The sequence below is a fragment of the Petromyzon marinus genome, chromosome 2 (assembly GCF_048934315.1).
Source record: "Petromyzon marinus isolate PM22_M1 ecotype Great Lakes invasive population chromosome 2, UKy_Petmar_22M1.pri1.0, whole genome shotgun sequence".
In the NCBI taxonomy this organism is placed as follows: domain Eukaryota; kingdom Metazoa; phylum Chordata; class Hyperoartia; order Petromyzontiformes; family Petromyzontidae; genus Petromyzon; species Petromyzon marinus.
The window spans coordinates 7,666,516-7,692,560 of record NC_133668.1 but is presented as its reverse complement, the minus strand read 5'-3'; the positions used below and the strand labels follow the sequence as shown (position 1 = coordinate 7,692,560).

Here is a 26,045-nt window from a genome sequence, read left to right as displayed (position 1 = left end):
GCTGAGGAATCTCTGAGCCGTTTGAGCCTTATGCAAAACACCACCAACAATTCCTGAATAACTGCATTGTGGTCTTCTTTGTCTTAGGTCATGAAATAAATGTATTTCATGGTGACCTTAGACAGTAAACACAAATACCACAATGCAATTATTCAGGAACTGATGATGGTTTCTGTATAATGCACAGAATGTCGAGTGCGTTATGTACAGTTTAACGAGATGTTAACTACCTCGCCTGGTATCCATGAGGTCGTGGGTTTGATCCCGACTCTGACGCCTGCTGTAAATTTGTAGTTTGCATGTCTTATCCATCATCGCGTGGATTTTTCTCCGGATTTTCCTTCCACATTTAGAACCAACGCGCATTTCGGGTATTTGGCTGCTATACATTTCCACGTGATAAGCCGCTTCGTTGAGCTATCATTTGTGGCCAGGTCGTTTCTGAACACGACCTACATCATAGCTCAGTGGGCTTTACCTGGTAAAATATTAAAAAAATGTGTATAGTATGGTTTTCCGGCTTGTACCACATGACTGCTGTGATGGAGACGTCTCGTCATGTCCAGATTTAAATCTTGGGAGTCTGTCTCCCCCTTGTGTTCAGTACATAAATAACATCTCGCTGCAGTCGTAAATGTCACTGGTGCCGCCTCGTGGCAACACCCATCAGCAGCAGCAGCAGCAGCTAAATGTCCACTCTCCTGCAAATAAGACACGTGCTTTACAATTGTTTTGCGCTTTATTCATTCACTCCCTGGAGCGAAACGTCGGACGTCGTGCCGGCACAACCCGAAAACGCATCGCAAGAGCCGTGGTGAAAACCTTGAAACCGCTCCTACACATGGCCCATGGGCGAGAACAAGATGTAGGTGCCGCCAAAGTTAGGGGCCGTCCATAAATGACGTCACGCGATTTTGGACGATTTTTGACCCCCCCCCCCCACCTCGTCACACGGCGTCACAAAAAGTCAGACCCCCCCCCCCTCAAATGACGTCACAAAGCTCTGCCCACCCCCCCCCCCAAAATAAATATATAAAACATGCTTCAAATCGCTTTAAACTATTGTCATTGTAGTGCGTATTTAAAGTGCCGCTGCACTCTGATGTTGTAGGAGAAAACATGTATTAAAAAGTCTATTTAATTAAGTAGAACGTATTCTTGGTTCTTTCGGTAAAGTCACGTTGAAGGGAAACAATAAAATAATATAAAATATATAAAACAATAAAATTCTCACGACGTTTCGACTGCAATAAATAAATAAATGCAAACCTCCACTTCTTTTCAAATGTTCTTGCTGTGGTCTTCACACCTGATGATGACTGCTTGTGTTGCAGTCGAAACGTCGTGAGAATTTAATTATTTTATATATTTTTTATTGTTTCCCTTCTACGTGGTGACTTTACCGAAAGAACCAAGAATATGAATCACTGCAGTCACGAAAGCTTTAAATAAAAATTTAAGTAGAACGTGTCGTCTATATTAATTTAAAGTTGCGCATTTTGATGTGACGTCACATTTCTCACCCCTCCCCCCCCCCAGGTGCGTGACGTCATTTATGGACGGCCCCTTAGCAAACAAAAGCAGCTTTAGTATCGATTTATTTGCATTTTCAAATAAGAGCGAATTTTTCGATTAACCCACTCATTTCAGACGGCAATCACTCGATTCACTATCGGCCACGTAAATTTAAAGTGGGACCACGAAAGTTTTGCCTCCTAAGGTGGTGCCGACAAGGGAACGAACTATAGTAGCCGTGCATTCATTCATTCATTCCTCAAGGGCGTTTAATGCAACTAACTGCTCGCCGCAAATGATATGAAAATAATTCTGGGAGTGTAAAAAAAACGGAATACTGCGCGTACCGCAAAGAAGAAGAAGAAAAAAAAACCCCATCTCTGCTAATAAACACAAATTTCTGAACGGCATTGTTTAAAACTCTCATTAAAATATAACAGCACTACGGAGAACGCATGCCAAAGTAATTCAGAAGCATAGAGTAAACGCCAACTCATCAATTTCTCATTTCGCAAGCGTGCACATTCGGCCTTATATAATAATTGACAACTTAAATCCCCCCCCTCCGCTCCCTTACTAAAAATCATAATCCTATAAAATCACCGATATTTTTTTTACCAATCTTGCTTTTATTCATTTGAATCGCAGATTTTTTTTTCTAAATATAAAACACGTTTCCACTAAAACCACGATTCAGTATCCGCCGACAAAAAAAAACCAGCTGCCGCGTTTACCACGGGATTTCATCAGCCGCTGCTTCCGCCGAGCGTCTCGTGAGCCAATGCGAAGCTCGCGCCGCCATCTTGCTCAGGGGGGTGGTGGTGGTGGGGAAGCCCTCGGCAGTGTAGGGGCGGGTGGAGTGGGAGAGAGAGCGCGCGCGCGCGGTGATGTCACCGCGCTGCGACTCCCAGCAACGTTGGGGGAGAGGGGCGGGGGAACGGGGGACTCGTTTACACGACCCCACCCCCCACCAAAGATGGCGGCCGAGTAGCCAAGCCCCGTGACGCGCACAGGCGATCTGGCCATACAGACGGGCGCACATGTTGCCGCTGCTGCTGCCCCGGCTGAGTTGCTGCTGCTGCCGCCCCCGGCTGCCGCTGTTGCCGCTGCTGCTGCTGCCGCCTCGACCCCCCTCGCCGTCTCCTCTCGCCACTCGCTCGCACGTCAGATTCCGAGCGGGGCAGGCGGCAGGGCGGAGGCTCACGGCGACGCTCGAGGTCAAGCGGCGGTCGTCGGCGAGGGGTGGAGGCGAAGGAGCGGCGCGCGAGATGGGAGACGAGGAGGCGAGGGAAGCCGTGCTGGCCCCGCTCAGGGCGGCGGTGAAGGAGCAGGTGAGGGGGGTTAGGTGATGGTGGATAGGGGCTGGGGGTGGCTGTCCGCTTCGTGTTGAGCTACGAGACTTTTGACAAACATTCGACCAAGGCCATTGTAATTCGGCTGCCGTGTGCACCATGTCAGACTTTCGTGCAGGCTGCACAGGAGACGTTCGGCATCACACCCTGCATACCCACCATGCCGACGTAATGTATGCTTACTTCACCAGCCATGCCGTGGCACGTCAAATCAATCGCATCGTATTCACCGCACCGGCCATTCCAGATTGCATCAGCCACGTCGTATCACGCTCGCCATAGCGTGGTGGGCAGTAGATGGCAGTGTAGCGAATTCCATCGTTGGACTGTGCTTCTAATGCCTCCCTGCCTTCACGATTGACCAGCGTGAAGTATGGCCAAATAACCCCCCCCCCCACCAACTAGCACGGCGTCAAGAGGCCCCCCCTCATACATGAGTTGTTTTTTGGAAAATAAGAGGCTGCACACGTGTACACAACAACCCACAGCACATTCATCGTACCCGCCGAGCTAAATCACTACAGGCTGTTTCAAAATGATGGACCCAATTTAAAAGCAGTATATTTCACGATGCCAACATGTTACAACTACACAAAGAGTTACAAACTGTTTAATGGGTTATCAAGTCCTACTGACCATTTTGTAAATGCTCTACATGCCCTACACCTGCTGTACGGACAACATCGAGACGATACTCTTTGATTTGTTTCGGTAGAGTCACGGAGGTAAAATAAAATGAGTGAAAACAACTAAATTAAATCACGACGTTTCGGAGGCAACACAAGCTTTCGTCTTCAGGTGGAACAGTCAAAGCAAAATAGCTGTATCAAGTGATACAGCAAAATAGCTGCATCACTTGATACAGCAAAATAGCTGTATCAAGTGATACCTCAAAATAGCTGTATCAAGTGATACAGCTAAACAGCTGTATCAAGTGATACAGCAAAATAGCTGTATCACTTGATACAGCAAAATAGCTGTGTCACTTGATACAGCTGTTTTGATGTATCAAGTGATAGCTGTTTAGCTGTATCACTTGATACAGCTATTTTGCTGTATCAAGTGATAGCTGTTTAGCTGTATCACTTGATACAGCTATTTTGCTGTATCACTTGATGCAGCTATTTTGCTGTGACTGTTCCACCTGAAGACGGAAGCTTGTGTTGCCTCCGAAACGTCGTGATTTAATTTTGTTGTTTTCATTTATTTTATTTTACCTACGTGACTTTACCGAAACAAATCAAAGAGTATGAATCCTTGCAGTCACGAAAGCTTCAAATCTAGAATCGAGACGATAGTTGAATTCGTCCCAAACGCCTCTCTTCTCACGTTTTCCTCTGAGGTGCGTGGTCGCCCTGTGCTCTACCCCTTACAATAAACAGCAGCCCGTTTCCTCCCTCAAATTGTCGATACCATTGACGAATTCTCTTTGACGTTGGCGGATCAATGCCAAAACGCCGTAGAAACGCAACGCTGCGCCGCAACTACGGATTCAGTTTTGCTGAACTGCAGAACGCAAAACGCCCCTTGTGTCGCGGTGGGGTCATCGTCTTGCCAATGACTGAGGCTAGGGGCTGTTTGTGCACTGGGAGAGGCATCTAGCGGTCATCAATTGAAACTCTATGCCCCGCCCTCTCTATGCCCCGCCCTTTCGAGTGGTAAGAGTTTCATTCATGGGCGGTTTGTGGTTGCAGAGATATAGCGATTTCAAATCGAGTCCATCCTTTTTGAAACACCCTGTGTATAGGCGACACCATATGAATCGGCACATCCAATGTACTGTATGGTGGGTGACGAGCTTGTTAACTACCTCGCTGCCGCCGCCGCGACCCTTGACTCCTGCCGTCTATTTGGAGTTTGCGAGTTCTCCCCGTGGTCGCGTGGATTTCTCCCCTCCACACATTTAGAATCGTCTTGCGTTTTTGGCTGCTGCTGCTGCTGCTGCTGCTATACATTTGCACGTGACAAGCCACGTCGTCAAGTTATCATTTGTGATAGCTAGGTCATTTCTGAACTCAGTGGGCCTTACCTGGTAAAATAAAAATAATGTTTAGTTTCAGATGGTTTTGATTTCTGTATAATGACCCACAGCGACCATACTTGCACCGCCCATGCCACATCACCAAATACATCATACACACACACACGCACCCCTCTGACCCTGTACTCCCAACTACACTTTACATGTATACAGTGTGCCTGGTCGCACAGCGGCCTTGACAACTACGCCCTCTGACTCCACCACTACACGTCGAGGCGACCTTCTTGGTTTCAGTTTTAATGCACGTTGGGATTTAGCACAAACTTGCACAGACCGGCGACGACGCTTGTCGATATCTTTGGAATGTAGCACACCACGTGCACTGACCAGCGAGATCAAATTAGGTCAAATCGGTCCAGTGACCCATACCAGGTGGGTAGGCCCTCATCCAGAACTGGATTGGCAAAGAAATCTGTACGTCTAGCGCATATTTTAGTGGAGTAAACTGTTGTTAAATCTCAAACATCCAATTGCGACGATGCAATGATGTAATTAGATGATAAGTCAAATTGCCCAAGCCAATTAAAGTACGGTAATTTACTGAGATACATTTTGTGTGTGATGTTCATGGCATTATTTCATACAGCGAAAATGGGACAGTTTCCAATCGCTTTTTTTAATGACACAGCTTGGGACAAATTGAGACAGAAAGAAAAAAGGAGCGCTTTTGATGTTATCCAGGCCGACTCACTGACATCTGTGTTTGGCGATAGCTGTTGTGTGGGTGTTTTTAGATGATTTTGTTGCGTGGCTATCGGCCGCCGCAGCTGTGGTTAGGAAATTGTCTTACGAACCTGGCGCCCTGAGTGCGATTCCACGTGGCTAACATCAGTCGAGAGCACCATCAGAACTAGTCTAAGGTCTTCTGGACCTTAAATGAGTTTCGGTTGCTGTGTTGTAAACAGTGCTGGCAAAATAGATGGCTGGGCGTGGTTCTAGCAGCTATTGCACCAACGGTCTGTTAAAAGTTACACGGGTTATCCTTTTTTATATTTTTATGTATGGCGACGGTACTTTCTATGTGAGAGTGCAACGCTTATATGTGGTAATTTAGTCTGGACTGCATTTTCAGTGATTTATATGCCACTTCTTTGACGTGAAATGTGAATTTAATTAACAAGGCCACATACATTGCTGAGCGTGGTCCAAGAAGCTCTGTGGACCAGATGTAGTTTGCATTTCCCAGAGTGCACCTCTGGGAGCCCCATTTCTGCAAGGGCCTGTATTTGTGAGTTCATCAACATTGGCTATTCACATTCCACTGCTGAATGAAGGTCTCCTAAAGTAAACGCCATCCCTCATGGTTTTCCGCGGTTTAATAATCCACCAAGCACCTCAACGCAAACTTATTTCATCGCTCCACCCCTGCGGGGGCGGTGGGTAGGCCCTCATCCAGCAGTGGTTTGACAAAAGAGTTGTCTGTTTCGAATACATAACAGAACATGGTTACTTGTAAACCTACACATTTGTGTGTGCAGGGTGAGCTGGTAAGAAATTTAAAGGTGGATGGAGCCCCCAAGGTGGACGTGGATAAAGCCGTGACAGAACTGAAGAATCGCAAGAGGATATTGGAGGCTAAGGTGAGAGAAGCCCATTTTGTCCTGGAACAGTGTTCTTCACTAATTTTTAGAGGGAGGGCCACTTTTGCCAATAAGACATATCGGTGTGAAGGCCGCCATACAGTCTGCAAGGGGTGTTTTCACAGCTGTGTATTATTGGGGGCCGCACGTCAGGGGCCGCACTAAAGGCCACCAGGGGCCGCTAGTGACTCGCGGGCCTTGCAATGGAGAACACTGTCCTGGGTGTGGTTTCCCCCACCTCCAAATCAATCTCTATTTCTGAGAATGCATGTAACACGTACTGAATAGTTAAATTAATTGTAGTGTTTGAACCAAGATCAAACACATTCTCAAGTAGTACACAAGTACTTAAAGTGGTGTCATCTTCCAAGCACATTTTGGCGTGCAGTGCGTCATGGAAAATACAAAAAAGCAGTTAACAACCGTGCTTGCGAGCAGTGGTGCACAACTACAAATTAAAAAAAAATCAATACATTCATGAATAACACTGCCTAAAGAGGAAAAATATGTAATATGTGATGTTTCAGGCAATTGCCCTTCTTGATGTGTTATGAAGAGGGACTATAGCCAAAAATGTTGCCTATTACATATACGCATACACACGTGTGTCCTTTTAACGCAGTGTTATTGATGAACATGAGTGTTTTGCCACTTGCGAGCGTATCGCACGTTTTCTCTCTGATGTGCACAATGGTGACGTGGCCTCCACACAGGTTCTCGCTTTGGAGCCAAAGGACGACATCATCGACCGGGCCAAGATGGAGGACACCCTCAAGAGGCGGTTCTTCTACGACCAGGCCTTCGCCATCTATGGAGGTGGGCTCGGCTCCGTGGGCTCCATTTAATTGGCCATTCCTAATTTGGCCTCTGTGTGGGGCTGCCTGGTAGTGGATCTTGGTAGGGGGTGTGGTTTTGCCACTGCTGTTTCACACTGCGGTCGGCAGTGTCAAGCTATTGGTTAAGGACAAGAACGAGATTTGAGACTCATTTTCCAAGTAAGCCCTTATCTCAAGAACTGAAACAGCATACAAACGTAAAACAAAAGGAAGAGGAACTAATCGAAACATGTGCTTTGAAAGACTACATATCCTTGATGTGTGTAGCATTACCACCATCATAATGGCTCAAATCTGTAGGTGCTGAAGACCTGACAGGGCCCCAATCGTTTGTGCTGCAGGTGTGAGTGGCCTCTTTGACTTTGGGCCGGTGGGCTGCGCCCTCAAAAACAACATAATCCAGCAGTGGAGGCAGCACTTCATCCAGGAGGAGCAGATCCTGGAGATTGACTGTACCATGCTGACGCCTGAGCCCGTCCTCAAGTAAGTCACAGTGGCGAGGATGTGTTAACTCCCTCGCCTGGTATACAGGGGGTCGTGGGTTCGACCCTGACCCTGACGCGTGTATATTTGTAGTTTGCGTGTAATCTCTCCCCATGGACGCATGGATTTTTCTCCGGGTCCTCCGGTTTTTCCGTTCAGATTTAGAATCAACCTGTGTTTTAGAGTATTTGGCTGCTATAAATTTTCCACGTGATGAGCCACTTTGTTGAGCTATCATTTGTGGTCAGGTCGCTTATGAAAAAGAGCTGTATAGCTGGATGAGCTTAGTAAAATAAAAAATAGTTTAGTTTATAGTTTTAAGTCCCCGTGCGGCATAGAGAGTGCATGCTGCTCTGAAATCCGTGCTTGCTAAGAAAAATGTGGTGCCATGTCATAGTTTTTTTAAGCTCTCCCAATAAGGTTGAAAGCGTTTTTGCATTAGTTTATTTTGTTTAATCGGGTGAGAACTCAAGAGACCTAGGTTCGTCTCATTTGCAAGCATGATCCTGGGTCACTAAAATGACAAAAAAAAGTACAGCAATAAAGTGAAAAATGAAAAAAAATACACAAACTCTGCATCACTGAGAGAAAACATAAATCAATGTAAAATCAAAGTGTACATATAAAATTATATGCAGGGCAAATCATGCAAATCGGCTCTGTCCATCCATCTACAATGGGGGGGGGGGGAACACTCTTAACTCTCGTAAAGATGATTCAGTGTGAATGAACATGCAGTATAAAGTTGCATTGCTATTCGCGTTTGATAAATAATTAGCAGTTCAGCAACATAAGCCACCATGTAGTTCTCTAAAACGCTGATTATTTGATTCAAACGAGTTGTAAAATCTCTAGTATAATCCACCGCATTAATTGCATGTACTTTGGAGGTAGAGATTCAGCTTTGCAACAACTTCAGGATATTGCAGGATTGAAGTGATGGCGAAATTTGATGACATTCTATGACCGCACCTCCGATTAGCACAGTTGGCTATGTACATTGTGAAAGACGTTCAACATATATATGTATATGTTGTGGTTCACATACACATAGGGCAGGGGTGGGGAATGACCGGCCCACAAAATCATTTCGTCTGGCCCTGCCAAGGCAACTGCAGGCGGGACTCGAAATTCAATAAATCTAGGAGCAAACCTGGAAAAGCAGTTGCGAATAGCAACATCATCAATACCAGCGAACATCATCAATACCAGCTAACATCATCAATACCAGCTAACATCATCAATACCAGCTAACATCATCAATACTAGCTAACATCATCAATACCAGCTAACATCGTCAATACCAGCTAACATCATCACACTCCTCACCAAAGAGAAGCAGTTCCAGCCATCGCATTAGGGGTGAGTGAATTTAATGTTTGACCAAATATAACAGGCTAATTTTTAAGTTGATAATATTGTATGGCCCGCGAATGATGTTATAAATATCCAAATGGCCCTTGGCAGAAAAAAGGTTCCCCACCCCTGACACAGGGAGACGAAGGCTTCTTCGGAGGCAACACGTTTATTATACAACAAGCCCTAACACAGAGAGGTTAACACGTTTATTATACAACAAGCCCTAACACAGAGGGACAACACGTTTATTATGCAACAATCCCTAACACAGAGGGACAACACGTTTATTATACAACAATCCCTAACACAGAGGGACAACACGTTTATTATACAACAAGCCCTAACACAAAGGGGCAACACGTTTATTATACAACAAGCCCTAACACAGAGGGGTTAACACGTTTATTATACAACAAGCCCTAACACAGAGGGACAACACGTTTATTATACAAGCCCTAACACAGAGGGACAACACGTTTATTATACAACAAGCCCTAACACAGAGGGACAACACGTTTATTATACAACAAGCCCTAACACAGAAGGGCAACACTTTTATTATACAACAAGCCCTAACACAGAGGGACAACACGTTTATTATACAACAAGCCCTAACAGAGGGACAACACGTTTATTATACAACAAGCCCTAACACAGAAGGGCAACACGTTTATTATACAACAAGCCCTAACACAGAGGGACAACACGTTTATTATACAACAAGCCCTAACACAGAGGTGCAACACGTTTATTATACAACAAGCCCTAACACAGAGGGACAACACGTTTATTATACAACAAGCCCTAACACAGAGGGACAACACGTTTATTATACAACAAGCCCTAACACAGAGGGGTTAACACGTTTCTTATACAACAAGCCCTAACACAGAGGGGTATCTGCCCCTTCCACCAGATAACCTAGGGAGGTAGTCCTTCAGGACTAGCGAGCCCTAACACAGACTGGGGAGGCTATCGGGTCCGTCCGGGTCTTGTCTTCGAGCTTTTCTTCTAAGCGACGACTTTGCGTCTTCATTCATACAACAGCAGCCGGCCCCGTTCAGAGCTCCGGCTTATATTATCCGTGGCTGGCTCGTTCCGCCCCGAGCCACCCCCCCCCCCACCTTCTGGAAGCTCCCAGAAGGATCTCGCTGGGACCTGTGTTCCCCCAGCCCCCTCTTTGGGGGCCCCCCCAGTCGGTACCTCCGGTCACGTGTGCCGCGGGTTCACCCAGAGTGCCATGGCCGCATGTGACTCCCGCACCGTGCCCGACCCTCTCGCCCCCTAACCTCTGGGGGCTGACACTGCACGTGCAGTGCAGTGACATCCATACCTGACAAGTCATCTCCGATTGGCCCCCGCTAGGGCCGGTACTGCATCCACATTGCAAGGCTGACAGTGGTGTGCACGCCGTATACCGTGCCTCACACAGGCCGGCTCACACCACATGCAGTGGCATCCCACGATGCCACTGCACATACATGACATTGTGTAGACAGCACGATTACGGTTGTGTATATGAACATGTCTTCAGGAGTAGAACTTATCCATTTTGTTTAATTTAAATGTGGTGAAAACGCTTTGGTTTGTGTGTGTGTGTGTGTACCTTACTTTAGAGCGTCAGGGCACGTGGATAAGTTTGCTGACTTCATGGTGAAGGACCTAAAAAATGGGGAGTGCTTCCGTGCTGACCACCTACTCAAAGGTGGGTTATCGCATTGCAAACCAAGTAGTGCTGTGTGTTTGTACACCTTTATTCTGGAATGAAGGACCATTGCTCCTAATTATATAACAAATCATGAAAAATATTTGTTATTCTTTTCAAAAAAGTTAATGGTTTCCTGCTCAAATGAGCATTAAGGCAGTGCCCAAATGAGCATTGAGGCCGTGAAAATTCCAACATTCCTGTGACAGGAACGTGCATATCCATAAGACAACCACTCTTTGGCTTGCCCACACAAGTGATGCTAATTATGGCACTGTGAACGACTAACGTGTCGAGTTTATTGCATGCTTGTGCACCTTTTCCAACACAGTATCACAAATTATGTTTTGGTTAATTGGGCAACATTTTAGTACCTGCGAAATCGGTCAATGCACAGTTCAAGTTGATGGAGTCTTCCAGCGTCAGCCTTTCAAGGCGGAGGAAAGGGAGTGTCTGTAATGTGGTTCTGAATGGTGGTGAGGGTGATGGTGGTACTTTGATTGTCCCTCAGCTCACCTGGAGAAGCTCATGTCCGATAAGAAGTGCTCGGAGGAGAAGAAGGCTGAGATGAAGAACGTCATCACACAGGTGTGTGTCCCTGTCGTGCGCAAACGGCTCAATGTTACTCCCCGGCGCGTGCCTGTCCGTACCGCTGGCATCGTTCTTAGTATGGGGCCATGCAGTGGAGATGTGTCGTGTTGGTTAGCAAGGTTTGACAGAGTTAGGAGCCGGTTGAATTCCTTGAGTGCATACCGTTAGCATACCAGGCATATGTATATGTATGTTGAACTTCTTTCGCACCGTACGTAGCCAACCGTGATAATCGGAGGTGCGGGGGAAGGGTAGGCTAAAGGTGGAACTGATTTTTACCATTCAGAAAGCTGTTGTCCCCCAAGCAGAAGTATAATTTCACTGAGCCCCATGTTCCTCTAGATGTGTTACGTCTGTTGATAAAAGAACCGTAATCCGCTCCTCTAATGATGTGCGCACGCTCAAACACGGCCCCACTTTTAAATCCACCACCTGATGAGAGCCTCCCCATGCATTACCATCTTTCATAGCGGTTATTTGGCCATACTTCACACTGATCAGTGTGGGCTGGAAAAGGTGGGGGGCATAGATGTTGGAGCAGAGTAGAATAAAATCGATTTTACTGCAGTGACCCATACTGGTAAAGTAGACCTGCAGCAGCCTCTACCACCCGTGCAATACATTATGACCTAAACAAATATTGTGTTTTGATTCAAAGCTTTCGTGACTGCAGGGATTCATATCCTTGGTTCTAGATTTAAAGCTTTCGTGACTGCAAGGATCCATACTCTTTGGTTCTATTCGGTAAAGTCACGTGACTTTACCGAATAGAACCAAAGAGTATTCTTGGTTCTTTCGGTAAAGTCACGTAGAAGGGAAACAATAAAATAATAAAAATATAAAACAATAAAATTCTCACGACGTTTCGACTGCGACACAAGCAATCATCATCAGGTGTGAAAACGACAGCAAGAAAATTTGAAAAAATAACCGCCACTTTTTTCAAATTTTCTTGCTGTGGTTTTCACACCTGATGATGATTGCTTGTGTTGCAGTCGAAACGTCGTGATAATTTTATTGTTTTATATTTTTATTATTTTATTGTTTCCCTTCTACGTGACTTTACCGAAAGAACCAAGAATATAAATATCGTGTTATTCAGTTTTTCACTTTTGATTTTGTCTCGGGCCTTTTGACTCAGAAATGGTAGCATCCCATCTGAAAACCCCATGCCTTTGCAGTATTTAGAATGATTCATTTACCACTTCCTACCTTCGATGATTTGCCCCCTAGATGGACAATTACGGACAGTCGCAGCTGGCAGGTCTGTTCACCGACTACGCCGTGAAGTCGCCTGTCACAGGAAACGACCTCTCGCCTCCCCTGGCCTTCAACCTCATGTTCCAGACGTCCATTGGGCCGGGCGGGCAGACTCCCGGGTGAGGCGGGCGGGAGCCCTGGAGTGACCGAGCGTTGCGACGTTGCAAATTTTCCCCCTGCTAGCGCGGCTAAGGATGCTGTTGTGGGCCATTACCGATGCGGTAGGGCTTATGTGGCCATGAGCCGTATGAAATGTCGTGTTATAAAGTTCTTCATTTTCACTGGGGCCTTTCGACTCAGAAATGTTAACGTCCCATTTGAAAACCCGATGCCATGCAGTATTTAGAATGATTCGTTGACCGCCACCTGGCTTTGACCCTTTGCCCCTGTTGGTGTAATACATTTCCAGTTGATAGGGCACTTTGTTGAGCTATCATTTGTCGCCAGGTCGCTTCTGAAAAATAAATTAATACCTCGGTGAGCTTTGCCTGGTAAATTAAATAATTGTTGAGTTTTATTTGTGTATTTTTAAGTGATTTGTTTACCTTTTCTATACGTTGCACTCCTATTGTGTTTTTGTATCGTTGGTTTTTGTAATGTCCTAACCCCATGCCCCTGGTTTTTGTAATGTCCTAACCTGTAACAAAAGAGCTTTATATCTCATCGTATTCCTTCAGTATAAATCAATATATCTGATTCTGCGATATTCTGATTCTGAAATGAAGTCGCGCCACCGAGGTCTCCCCGCACCCGCTCTAACCTGTAAGAGTGACGTCCCGTCGACTGATGAGGCACAGCGACGAGGAGGGTGGACCCCGTTGCACGCGGTGCGAGTGACGCCGACGTGCGGCGCGTTCCACCCCGTAGGTACCTGCGGCCCGAGACGGCCCAGGGCATCTTCCTCAACTACAAGCGGCTGCTGGAGTTCAACCAGGGCAAGCTGCCATTCGCTGCCGCTCAGATCGGGAACTCCTTCCGCAATGAGATCTCTCCGCGCTCCGGGCTCATCCGCGTCAGGTGCGGTGCCCACGCCACTCTCCGAGCGCGCAAACCGCAACCCGTCTTGAATACTCCCATGGTCGCCTAGCAACGTGCGGAGAGATGGTTCTGCATTTTAGCGAACCTGTTCAGTTTGTTGTCCTTCCCCTGTACCTGCGGTGAGCACGGTTGGCCATGTACGGTGTAAAGAGATGTTCAGCATGCGTACATGCATAAGGGGCGAGGGAACCTGTCTTGGAAGACTTCATCGCGGAGATGGGGCTACGAAATCGGATCTTGGGCAGGAGCTAAGTGGATCGTTTCGTCACGAGACCGTGATCACTGGCGGCGACAGCTTCGGGAGACCCGCAGTGGATAGATCGTGGCTGATGTAAGGGTTGGTGTTGTGCAACTCGGTGGAGGTTTGTAACAAAAGACGGTTGAACTGAGCATGCGTAGAGCTTGGGTCAGGGGTGGTCCTATCCTCTGTTGGCATGGAGGTTTTGTGACACGTGTGTTGTGTAAACTGACAGAGCCATGCTGACGAAAGTAGCGCTGTGTGCGAGTTCTTCTAACGCGTCATCGGGACACAACTGTTTCTTTCACTAAGATTGACTTGCAGTCCGATGCTGCGTCTTTCAACTGAGAGCTTCTAGTCAGACCGTGGCCTTCCTTGCCGAACCGCCCACCTCCCCCCTTCCCCGAGTTACAATTGCCGCTGCGGCTTCATCGAGAGTCGCTGTGGTGTGCGCAGGGAGTTCACGATGGCAGAGATCGAGCACTTTGTGGACCCCACCGACAAGCAGCACCCCAAGTTTGAGAACATGGCTGACCTGGAGCTGTCCCTCTACTCGGGCCAAGCGCAGACGAGCGGGCGCTCGCCGCAGCGCATGCGCCTCGGCGACGCCGTGCAGCAGGTGCCAATTTGCTGTGCCGTAGTGACGAGGAAAATCGCACCGCACCGCACCGCATGCACTGTGCTCCTCGGTGCGGCGCGAGTACCGAACGGCACTTGTCGCCGGTGTTGTGATTGCCGACGAGAACTGGAAATCTCCTTTTGGTTCTTTCGGTAAAGTCACGTAGAATGAGAATAAAATAATAAGTTAATAAAATAAAATAACACAATAAAATTCTCACGACGTTTCGGCCACAGCACCTGATGAAGGCCACTTGTGTTGTGGCCGAAACGTCGTGAGAATTTTATTGTGTTATTTTATTAATTTATTATTTTATTCTCATTCTACGTGGTGACTTTACCGAAAGAACCAAAGAAGATGAATCCTTGCAGTCACGAAAGCTTTAAATCGAGAACTGGAAAGCGTGCTGGAATCTCTACGTTTTGTCAACGGGAGCTAGAAGGAGAAAGACGTGTGTTTTGGCGGAACTATAGTCGAAGTGGAACGGTGGGAAGTCTACCCATGCGTGGTGAATGGGATGGGAATGTAATCCAAAATCGGTCCAGAGTCGAGGTTTAACTTAACCTTGTACTGTACAAAGTCCGTACAATTTGTCTGACTTTTTTGTATTGGCAAATATACAAAAAAACGCCTACATACTGTCTTGCACTAAATTTATGTCAGGCTTACTCAATCTTTATTATAAATAATGTTTCGAAATAGGTTGAACTCCTTTTGATTGGTTGTTCAAAGACTCTTCAACTACACTATGTTTTCACTCGGAACTAAACTTGTGATAAAGTCTTTCATATGAGGAATAGAATACCAACTGGATGTATCCTATTATAATTATGACGCAATTCACGTAAACGTTTGCCCATCGCCTCCAACGTGCTCCGTCCGAGCACGGCTTGCACGTGACGGCAAGCAGTGTGATCACGTGTCGGCACGAGGAGTTGTTGTGCAAATGCTGCTGGATCCCCCTTGACAACCGTGCGCTCGTGTGCACCTGTGCAGGGCATCATAAACAACACGGTGCTCGGGTACTTCATCGGCCGCATCTACCAGTTCCTGGTGAAGGTCGGCGTCAAGGATGAGCACCTGCGCTTCCGCCAGCATATGGACAATGAGATGGCGCACTATGCCTGCGACTGCTGGGACGCCGAGACGAAGACCTCATACGTGCGTGCCCAAACTTGCGTAACGCACGCGCGCTTTCTAAATGACATGCGGGTGTAGAGCCGAATCGTTATGACCAGGGGTGAGGGGTGTACGGCCTGTGGGCCCGATATGGCCCGTGGCTTAATTTCACACTGACTGCAGCCGCACGAGGTCTACCGCGTCGAAACGGCCGGCATGCTTTTGTCCGTCACTGAAACATTAGCTGCACTAATGGAGTACTAGAGGGGGGAACATTTTTTGATCTGAGCAGACTGTTTCAAGTTTGAACGCACCCAAGTCACTACTGCCACCGCGAGAAGCTCTTCGCACTTGGTCGACACGCCCATTATTTTTTATTTTTTGGACGACGCTAAGGTGTGAATGCGGTTCCCGCCAAAATTATTTGAAAGTCCTTTTTAAGCCCACGGTTGGGAAAAGGATTCCCCACCCCTGGTATATAAACGCTCAACACGGTGACTCCGCGGATGGACAGGTGGACTGCGGCATAACTCTGCGTGTGTCGACACACACTTCTTCGGTGGGTGTTTTAGTCAATGTAATGGCGCGTGTGTGGCTGGCCGATTGCCGGCACGCGTTGGCGGTGCAGTGACGCCGTGCTGCGTGTGTCTTCTCACCAGGGATGGATCGAGGTGGTGGGCTGCGCCGACCGCTCGTGCTTTGACCTCCAGTGCCACTCCCGTGCTACCAAGGTGCCACTGGTGGCCGAGAAGCCTCTCAAAGAGCCCATATCCTTCATGGTGGTGGGGTGGGGGGGAGAGGTGCGAGAGTTGTTATTGTATGAGGGGTCAACTTTACGTTCCATTGGAAGACATCTCTCCGATGCGTTTTTTGGTTCGGCGTTATGTCTGACGTTTAGCTTCATGTGCTGGGAGCTGTCGAGCACATTCGCGACAATCCTATTTAAGGGGGATGTTAACTTTGAGAAGCTTTCCTTGATATGAACGCGTGGTTAGGTCCGCGTTGACAGGCTTACTCGCATTTAACACAGCACGTAGAGTGACCCGCATTGAGAGAAGCCCATGATGAGAGAGGCTGTTGTTGAAGGGGTTTTGCTGTCCTTGACCGATCAGCTCACAAGGTGGTGGAGGTGGTGCAGCTGGAAGCTAACAAGGGCATCGTTGGAAAGGCCTTCAAGAAAGATGCACGGCTGGTGAACAAGTTTCTGGAAGATTGCGACAGCTTCTATATCGAATCGGTGGAGAAGCAGCTTGCAGAGAAGGGGTAAGAGCAGTTGCTGGGTGAGCAAAGTTCATCAACGGCCAAGTAATGTGTATAACATAGCGTATGTAAGTATCAGATGCTAACTAATAACAGGATCACAGAATGCATTGCGAGGTGTGATCATCTTGCGGAGTGTTCATGTTCTGCTGTCTGGCTGTGCTGCCTATTGATATGTATTGGCGAACACCTTTGATCCAGCGCTTTGGTAGCAAAGTTTGGTGGATCGCCTAAATATGAGAAACATAAAAATCTATTGGGATGAAAAGTGGCCACTGGAAGACCAGCAAAAACCCATCTGTGTATAGGACAATCCTGAAAAATAGTTGTTGATGATTTCCAGAATAAATATTGTATAATAATCCAGACAATCCTCACGACTGGACACAGCATGGGGAGGCTTTCATCCAAACTGATAAATTATAACGTCGCACTCATTACACACAAAGTGCTGTCTGCAAAGGAACCACAATACCTCGCTGATCTCGTCAAGGAGCATAAACCATCACACAAACTCCGGTCATCCTCGCAGTGGCTTTTGGCTTACCATCGAATAAAGACGGTCACTGCATCGAACGCTTTCAGATGCACTTCTGTGGCCGTCTGGAAACACTCTTCCGATATTAGGAAGTCACTGGAGCTTTGCACTTTTAAATCATCGAGTTAAAAAAAATAATTTCTCTAGAACTGCTGTTTGTGTTTAGTTTGTTGTCCTTCCCCCGCACCTTCGATTAGCACGGTTGGCTTTGTACAGTGCGAAACTATTGTTGTTCGATGGGCAAGCCAAAAATAAAAACCGGAAACGCATCGCAGGGCCATACAGCAATAACAACCACTTAAACATGAAATCATCGCGAATGCCTGGTCTCCCCGTTCTCGCAGAGCGTTCAACTTTGAGGTGGAAGGGAAGAGCTTCACTCTGTCCAAGGACATGGTGACTGTCAAGCGTTTTCAGAAGACGCTGTTCGGTGAGTGGCGGCAGTGAGGTTCTTGTGTGCGTCTCTGGCTGGCGTTGTAATCCGTCAGATGTTAGCGTCCTCGGGTTGGGGAAGTGGAGTTGCGGGGTTCTGGCGTGAGAGGCATGTTCGGTCACAGTCGCCGTGACCAAATCAGCCAGAATGCTCCTGATGTCATCAGATCCGAAGCCAAGCAGGATTTTTGCCTGCATAAATGCTCGGATGGGAGACCACCATGCACACCGGGTTGTCATGAGCAGCTGCGTGGCTGTGCTATGCGGCGATCAACAAGAGGGCAGTGCAAGTCCATTGTTGTACTGTGCTTCTGTGCTCCCGTATATCTATGCTCCCCACCTTCAATCTAAACTGATAAACATAGTAAAGCATTTCAAAATAACCCCTATAACCCGCAACTTACCTCAGTGGGTGAAGCCGCGGGACAATCGTCGCCACCTACTGTGAAACCCCTGCAGAATATAGTGCTTGAAACGTGGCACCTTTGTGATCCCGCATCTCCGATTAGCGTGGTGTCTATGTACGGTTTGAAAGAAGTTCAACATACATACATGAGAGTAATGGCACAAATACCAAATGTTCTCGTGATTTGATGCTTTGTTGAAAACGCACCATGGGCAGCGGTGTTTACGGTGCAAGCGTCTAAGCTCGTTGCTGCTTTCTTCCCCCAGTGGAGGAGGTGGTGCCCAACGTGATTGAGCCATCGTTTGGAATCGGCCGCATCATGTACACCATCCTCGAGCACAGCTTCCGCGTGCGGGAGGGTGACGAACAGAGGACGGTACGCGTCTCCGATTAGCACGGTTGGCCACGTGCGGTGGCGAAAGAAGTTGAGCACATACAACGCACATGCGAGGCGCGCGTGGGGTCGCTCCGCTGGGAGAAACGCACACGCGCTCGGCGGTGCAAGCGTTTTGGTGGATGAGATGTTTACAATCGGTCGAGTAAGCGTCGCTTGAACGGATTGTCGCGTAGTTACTTTCCTAGTGTTTTGTAACACAACGGTATAAAATGCCAGCGACTTCCGTTCTCGGAAGCTAAGCTGCGTTGAGCCCGTGTAGTAGTGCTTCGTATGGGTTGACCACCGTGCGCAAAAGGGTTATTGCAGCACTGTGGGGCTACGTCGTGGGCAGTGGAGGGCAATACATCAATTAAGTTTTTTTTATGTACTGCTCTGCTCTCACGTTATAGCCTCTCTCCACCTTCGTCCACTCGCACTGACCCACATGGCCTGGGGATGTCCTCATCCAGCAGTCGATTGACAAGTGTCCGCATCTCCAATTAGCGCGGTTGGCTACGTACGGTGCGGAAGAAGTTCAACATGCACAAGCGTGCATGTGTACACCAAATATAACCGGAAATTGTGAAGAGGTACACAGAGCCTCATAGACCAATGACTGTGACGGTAGCTTCGAACCTTGTAGAGCTGGAAATGTTTCACCTGGCGACGTTGCAGCCAAGAATAGAAGTGCTGAACGAGTTTCCGTTCCACCAGAGGTGCAGACAGAGCTGGGGGGGGGAGGTGGTACCGCGTTGGCCGAGATGTTAACTTTATCACCTGGTATGCAGTAGGTCGTGGGTTCGATCCCGACCCTGACGCCTGCATATTTGGAGTTTGCATGTTCTCCCCGTGGTCGCGTGGAATTTTTCCCTCCACACTTTTTAGAATCGACGTGCATTAGTATTTGGCTGCTGTAAATTTCCACATGATAAGCCACTTCCTTAAGGTCTCTTCTGAAAAAGAGCTATTTCCCTCAGTGGGCCTTACCTGGTGAAGAAAATAACGTCGTTTATAACAGTTAAATTTTTGTAATAGTTTGATGTTGCCCCCCCAACCCCCCCCCAACCAACCCCAATGTGACCTCCTTGTTCCTTGCAGTATTTCTCCTTCCCGCCCACCGTCGCTCCCTACAAGTGCTCCGTGCTGCCTCTCAGCCAGAACCCGGAGTTTGCGCCCTTCGTCAAGATGCTGTGTGAGTGGGCGTGTGCTGCGCCTCGCGCGTCTCGTCATGTGGGTGGCCGCCCCCCCGAGCACACAGGCACCATCGCGCTGGAATGCACGCGCGCCCGTGCATTTGTGTTGTGAGCGACGGCGCGCGATCATGCCAACGCACCCGAGCGCCTGCGCATGTGGCGTCGATAGCCTGCAGGTGGCTCTCATGTCCATGTTAACAATTCACTTTGGCATCATACATACAGAGGAATGAAGTTACATTTAACCGAATTAATAAACGTCGCTAGGGTGGGGCGGTGACGCAGTGTTTTGCGCACCGCGCTATGAACCTGGCGACCTGAGTTCAGTTCCCAGCCTCGACTAACATCAGTGGCGAGGGATATCTGGACCGGTCCTTAGCCTCCGTCCCGATGCCAATTGGCAACGACCAGCCTGGTAAAGTACGAGCAACAAAACCCACACAACTGACGCCGCGTGGGGAGGCTGTCATCCAGCAGTGGATTGACAAAAGGCTTGTCAATGATTATTATTATTACGACACTTGATGGTAAATTGGGAAGAAATAAGATCGGAATTTAAATGTTTTTCAGAAATTAATAACCCTGTACAGGAACCATTATTAGTGGTCCATTCATAGACCAAAGGTTCACTCAAATTGCAGTCCCGTTACATAATCGTTACCCAATGACTGTTTAATCAGCAGGGGGAAAGAGGGGAGGACAGTGTATTTATGTATTTATTTTTAAATTCTTTCGCACCGTACGTAGCCAAACCCTGCTAATCGGAGGTGCAACACGTGTGCCACACATGTGTGACACATGACACTGTCACCCGCGTGAGACGTGGGACACTGCCCGCTTCCCCCTCTTTGGTCTCGACGAATACATTGTCAGGTGACGAGACAAAGATCCCCCGTATAGCCTTAACAAACTATTTGGGCAAGTGCTGTTAGCAAGCACCTATGAAGGCACACGAGGTGAATATGGTTGGTCAACAACCACGCCTTTGTCTTCCCAGCGGCGATGTTTACACACTGCACCAGGTGCTAGTTTGAAGCTGAGTCGTCCTACGGGAGGCTCGGGACCGGTTAAGATCATCGTCACTGGTGTTGGCCGTGAGTGGGAATTAAACTCGGCTCACCGGATTCGTCGCGCAGCACGCTGTAACTGCTACACTACCGCTCCCCAAACGCGTGACACACCATGCGTGACACGCTCCACGCGTGACGCACACCCCTCACGTGTGACGCACACCCCTCACGCGTGACGCACACCCCTCACGCGTGACACACACCCCTCACACGTGACACACACCCCTCACGTGTGACGCACACCCCTCACGCGTGACGCACACCCCTCACACGTGACGCACACCCCTCACGTGTGACGCACACCCCTCACGCGTGACGCACACCCCTCACGCGTGACGCACACCCCTCACGTGTGACGCACACCCCTCACGCGTGACGCACACCCCTCACGCGTGACGCACACCCCTCACGCGTGACGCACACCCCTCACGCGTGACACACACCGCTCACACGTGACACACCATACGTGACACCCCTCACACGTGACGCACACCCCTCACGCGTGACGCACACCCCTCACACGTGACACACCATACGTGACACGCTCCACGCGTGACGCACACCCCTCACGCGTGACGCACACCCCTCACGCGTGACGCACACCCCTCACGCGTGACGCACACCCCTCACGCGTGACGCACACCCCTCACGCGTGACACACACCCCTCACGCGTGACGCACACCCCTCACACGTGACACACCATGCGTGACACGCTCCACGCGTGACACACACCCCTCACGCGTGACACACACCCCTCACACGTGACGCACACCCCTCACGCGTGACGCACACCCCTCACACGTGACACACACCCCTCACACGTGACGCACACCCCTCACACGTGACGCACACCCCTCACGCGTGACACACACCCCTCACACGTGACACACACCCCTCACACGTGACACACCATACGTGACACCCCTCACACGTGACGCACACCCCTCACACGTGACACACCATACGTGACACGCTCCACGCGTGACGCACACCCCTCACGCGTGACGCACACCCCTCACGCGTGACGCACACCCCTCACACGTGACGCACACCCCTCACACGTGACACACACCCCTCACACGTGACACACACCCCTCACACGTGACACACCATACGTTACACCCCTCACGCGTGACGCACACCCCTCACGCGTGACGCACACCCCTCACACGTGACGCACACCCCTCACACGTGACGCACACCCCTCACACGTGACACACACCCCTCACACGTGACACACCATACGTGACACCCCTCACACGTGACACACACCCCTCACGCGTGACGCACACCCCTCACACGTGACACACACCCCTCACACGTGACGCACACCCCTCACGCGTGACGCACACCCCTCACACGTGACACACCATACGTGACACCCCTCACGCGTGACGCGCGTGCCGTTTTGCCCGCAGCGGAGGCGCTGACGCGGAACGGAGTGTCGCACAAGGTGGACGACTCGTCAGGGTCGATCGGGCGCCGCTACGCGCGCACCGACGAGATCGGAATCTCGTTCGGCATCACCGTCGACTTCGACACCGTCAACCGACAGCCCCACACCGCCACGCTGCGCGAGCGCGACTCCATGCGCCAGATTCGCGCCGAAGTGAGTGCGTGGTCAGGGGCTCTTCCTCATTTTGTCACAGGAAGGCAAGGGGTAAAGGATAAATGGTTCTTGTCGTCGTCATCTTAAGCCATCGTCGATCGTCGCCGGCTACGGACGAAGGATTCTCCAATTTGTTGCCTACATATTTTTTTTACAGTCTTATAACCCGAGAAATGATTCACCGTCTTGAGATTTGCTCATGACTTGGTCGTTATAGCGTCCACTGGAAATCAACTGCACGAAATTATACTTTGTTCAAAGGCTGCAGAATGAGACAAATTGATCTACCTTGTACAACACTAATAATGCGTTGTTACTGACAATTACTTAAATTAATAGACCAGAGTGTTTCGCCACGTTAAAAAGACATTCACTCCATATTTCTTGTAAATTCCTAGGCTGTGCGACAAAGTTTTAGCTTGTCATTAATAAAAATAAGGGTCTTTAAAGTTACTATCAGTCGTGTAATAATGGTGTTCTTTGGCATCAGAACACCATTATTTCATGACTGCCTTTTATTTAACAAGTTGGAATGTTGTGTATGACACAGGTGGCAGGTGTATCGGGTTTGCTGGGCCATGTTACTCCACCTGTGTCACTCACCTCTCCTGTCTCATTACACACCCCACTCATTTTGACTTCCCACTTATCTAAACGATGTCGTCAAATTGCCAAACCCTTCACCACCTCATGCCCACATGTTCCTACTTTCGTGACGAAGAAAAAATACCTACGACTGACGCCCCGCTTCCATCTCCGGGGCTCCACTCCGCACCCCTCCCCCGTCATCTCCGTGTCCTTCTGCCCCTCTCCTGGATCAGGTGGACGAGCTGCCGGGCCTGGTGCGGGACCTGTCCAACGGTGTTCTCGCGTGGGCCGAGGTGGAGGCCCGCCACCCGCTTTTCGAGGGCCAGGAGACAGGCAAGAAGGATGTGGAGGAGTGAGAGGGCATGAGGGGGGCACAGCAGAAGCTTCCTCCTCGGGCGCCCGCTCGTTGTCACGTTCAGCCGCCACCCCCCCTCCCTCCCTACCCCCCGCTTCCTCTCGCCCACAGCCCCGCAGCGTGACCCTGTTTACAAGGGATGGCCGTTAAACAACTCAGGGGGACGCACGACACGGTCAACGTTAAACAAACTTCAAACGATTGAGCGCCGAACGCACTGAGTGGTGGCGTTATCTGACTTCGCCCATCATGCATTGTGTTCTCTTACTCGTGCATATCATGAAGTCGACTTGGCACGTCGTTTACTTTTGCCCAACTGCGTCACCTATTGCAAGTCATCAAATCTGCATTGACGGGGCAGAATTGTGTTAACATGCAAACAAATATGCTTCTTTCGTTGTCAGCATTTTGACAGTTGTGGCACCACGGTGGCGAGGTATTAACTCCCTCACCTGGTATGCAGGATGTCGTGGATTCGATCCCGACCCTGACAATGCCTGTTGTATGTTTGGAGTTTGCATGTTTTACCCGTGGTCGCATGTATCTCTCTCTGGTTCCTCCAGTTATTCCCTCCCACGTTTAGAATCGACGTGCGTTTAAGAGTGTTTGGCTGCTTCTATTAATTTCCACATGATGAATAGTCACTTTGTTGAGCTACCATTTGTGGCCAGGTCGTTTATGAAAAATAGCTAATAGCTTAGTGGGCCTTACCTGGTAAAATAAAAAGTGTTAGTAAATGATTGTGCAGCTCTCTCCCCCTGCTGTTGTGCCATCGGCATGGGGGGGGGGGTGGGCTGTCTCGCACTTCTGTTGACGTGACCATGGTTTTCCTGCCAGGGCCTTGATCAACTGCGGGTGCAAAGCGACCTTTTCCGTGTTTTCCGTTGGCACGTGTAATTCCCTTGGTGAAAATTCCCCGTCCGCCTCTCGCGCGAATTTCAAAATAATACTTTTACATTATTATTTTTAATGGAGTGGAGGGGGGGTGGTGGTGGCGGGAAATTACGTCATCAACTATTCCCTTCACGTTTGTGTATCGCATTGTTTAAATGACTGTTTTTACGGAGGAAATTAATTGGTGTCTCGTGGGGAGATGGTTGAAAGTGCAATGTCGACGGTCCGTGTTCTGCCATTTTTGACCTCCGCCTCTTTGCTCTGTGTATCAAAAGCGCTCCGTTTCCTGCTGGCTGAATTCCCGGGCACGCACAAAACCCCGAAATGGTTTCTCTGTATTGGTGTTGAGGTGCTGAAATTATGCGTTTTGAATGATTTGGGCTCATTCCATTTTATGCCGATTGTTCATAAATAAAAACGGCACGTGGTTTGCTCGGGCTGCTGTCGCCGTGTTTGAGAATCGATCGTTTTCGTGAACACAAGTCCTGCCGTCCATGTAAGAGATTTTAAGTAATTTTGGATCTAATTCTGCACCGGGTTGTCAAGCGTCTGTCAAATAGGGAAACCGTTACATTTAAATGGTAGAAGGCTGATGACCCCCCTTCTTGGCAACTGGCCACCCTTTGCATATTCTAACATTGCTGGTTTAGAGGGCCGGTTTGCATGTCCTGTTGTGTAGACTGCTCATGGCTTTTAATACACCGGTCAGCTTCGCTGCTGATTGCATTTACTCTGATCTTGAGTTCACTTGGATTTTTAGAAGCGATCGCATCCACAAGCCGAGTGGGACACTACAGCAGTTTAGGGATCATGCAACTCGCCCTCAGGTCACAAGGTCCACTGCAGAATCGAGGGTATTTTTTGACCCTTCATGATCAAGGTTACAAGCGTGAGTTCTGTCCGCCTGGAACAGGAACATAACTCATGAAGATGATCCAATACTATTGAAACGTTGTATAAAGCAGTGTTGCTAATAAGGGCTCTGCAGAAAACTGGCCAAACTGATTAAAGATGCCCTCACACTCCCTGGCAGAGGCTCTGTTCGAGGCACGTTAGCTCATGTGGGGTGCTGAATGGAATGCGTCCTTCAACATTTTCTGCGCTCCAATAATTATAATCATTTACTTCACCGAATAACTGAAGGCCAGATGAACATGCTGTGTGTAAAAGCGTGCTTCACCGTGCTTCACCGTGCAAACCACGCAGATTCGCAGCTGCACTCAGCGAGTACTGACCAGGCTGACCAGGCAAAGACAACACTCAGAGTACAGCGTGTAACATTACTGTTGCCAAACAGCCAGCACAAGCCTCTCACGCAACCACATGTTACAACTCGGCTGCGGCTTTCCGCGTGTTCCATATTTGTGGTAGACTGATCACGGCCTTGTTTTTCTATTCCGAGGCAACTTGCTATTGAAGTTGTGGATATTTTGACTTCGATTCTACGATGCGATGTCCACCAAGTGTGAAGTGAGTGGTGACTTTAAATGCTGCTTTTAAAACTGATGCGAGTTTTCTACATTTTAAGAAGAGAACTTGTGGTACCAGGAGGTAGCTCAAATTGCGCAGCACTTGAGCTGGGCAACA

At 48.8% G+C, this 26,045-nt stretch overlaps 1 protein-coding gene across 1 annotated transcript; it reads left to right on the top strand.

Moving 5' to 3' along the window:
- The first annotated feature begins 2,502 nt into the window (after positions 1-2,502).
- On the top strand, positions 2,503-24,895 carry GARS1 (glycyl-tRNA synthetase 1). Its single transcript, XM_032965139.2, has 17 exons — positions 2,503-2,846; positions 6,387-6,488; positions 7,202-7,304; positions 7,666-7,807; positions 10,783-10,871; positions 11,383-11,459; positions 12,696-12,841; positions 13,590-13,739; positions 14,455-14,617; positions 15,614-15,778; positions 16,396-16,503; positions 16,854-16,999; positions 17,879-17,964; positions 18,639-18,748; positions 19,847-19,940; positions 22,431-22,621; positions 23,443-24,895. Exons 1-17 carry the CDS (start codon positions 2,556-2,558, stop codon positions 23,563-23,565), a joined length of 2,286 nt encoding a protein of 761 aa, XP_032821030.2. The 5' UTR covers positions 2,503-2,555; the 3' UTR covers positions 23,566-24,895.
- The last annotated feature ends 1,150 nt before the right edge of the window (positions 24,896-26,045 follow it).

Excerpts from the sequence above, each read along its gene's own strand:
- GARS1 (XM_032965139.2), top strand. The coding sequence starts at position 2,556 with ATGTTGCCGCTGCTGCTGCCCCGGCTGAGTTGCTGCTGCTGCCGCCCC. Across the intron at positions 11,460-12,695 it reads TGAAGAACGTCATCACACAG|ATGGACAATTACGGACAGTC; the intron begins GTGTGTGTCCCT and ends TTTGCCCCCTAG. Across the intron at positions 13,740-14,454 it reads TCCGGGCTCATCCGCGTCAG|GGAGTTCACGATGGCAGAGA; the intron begins GTGCGGTGCCCA and ends TGGTGTGCGCAG.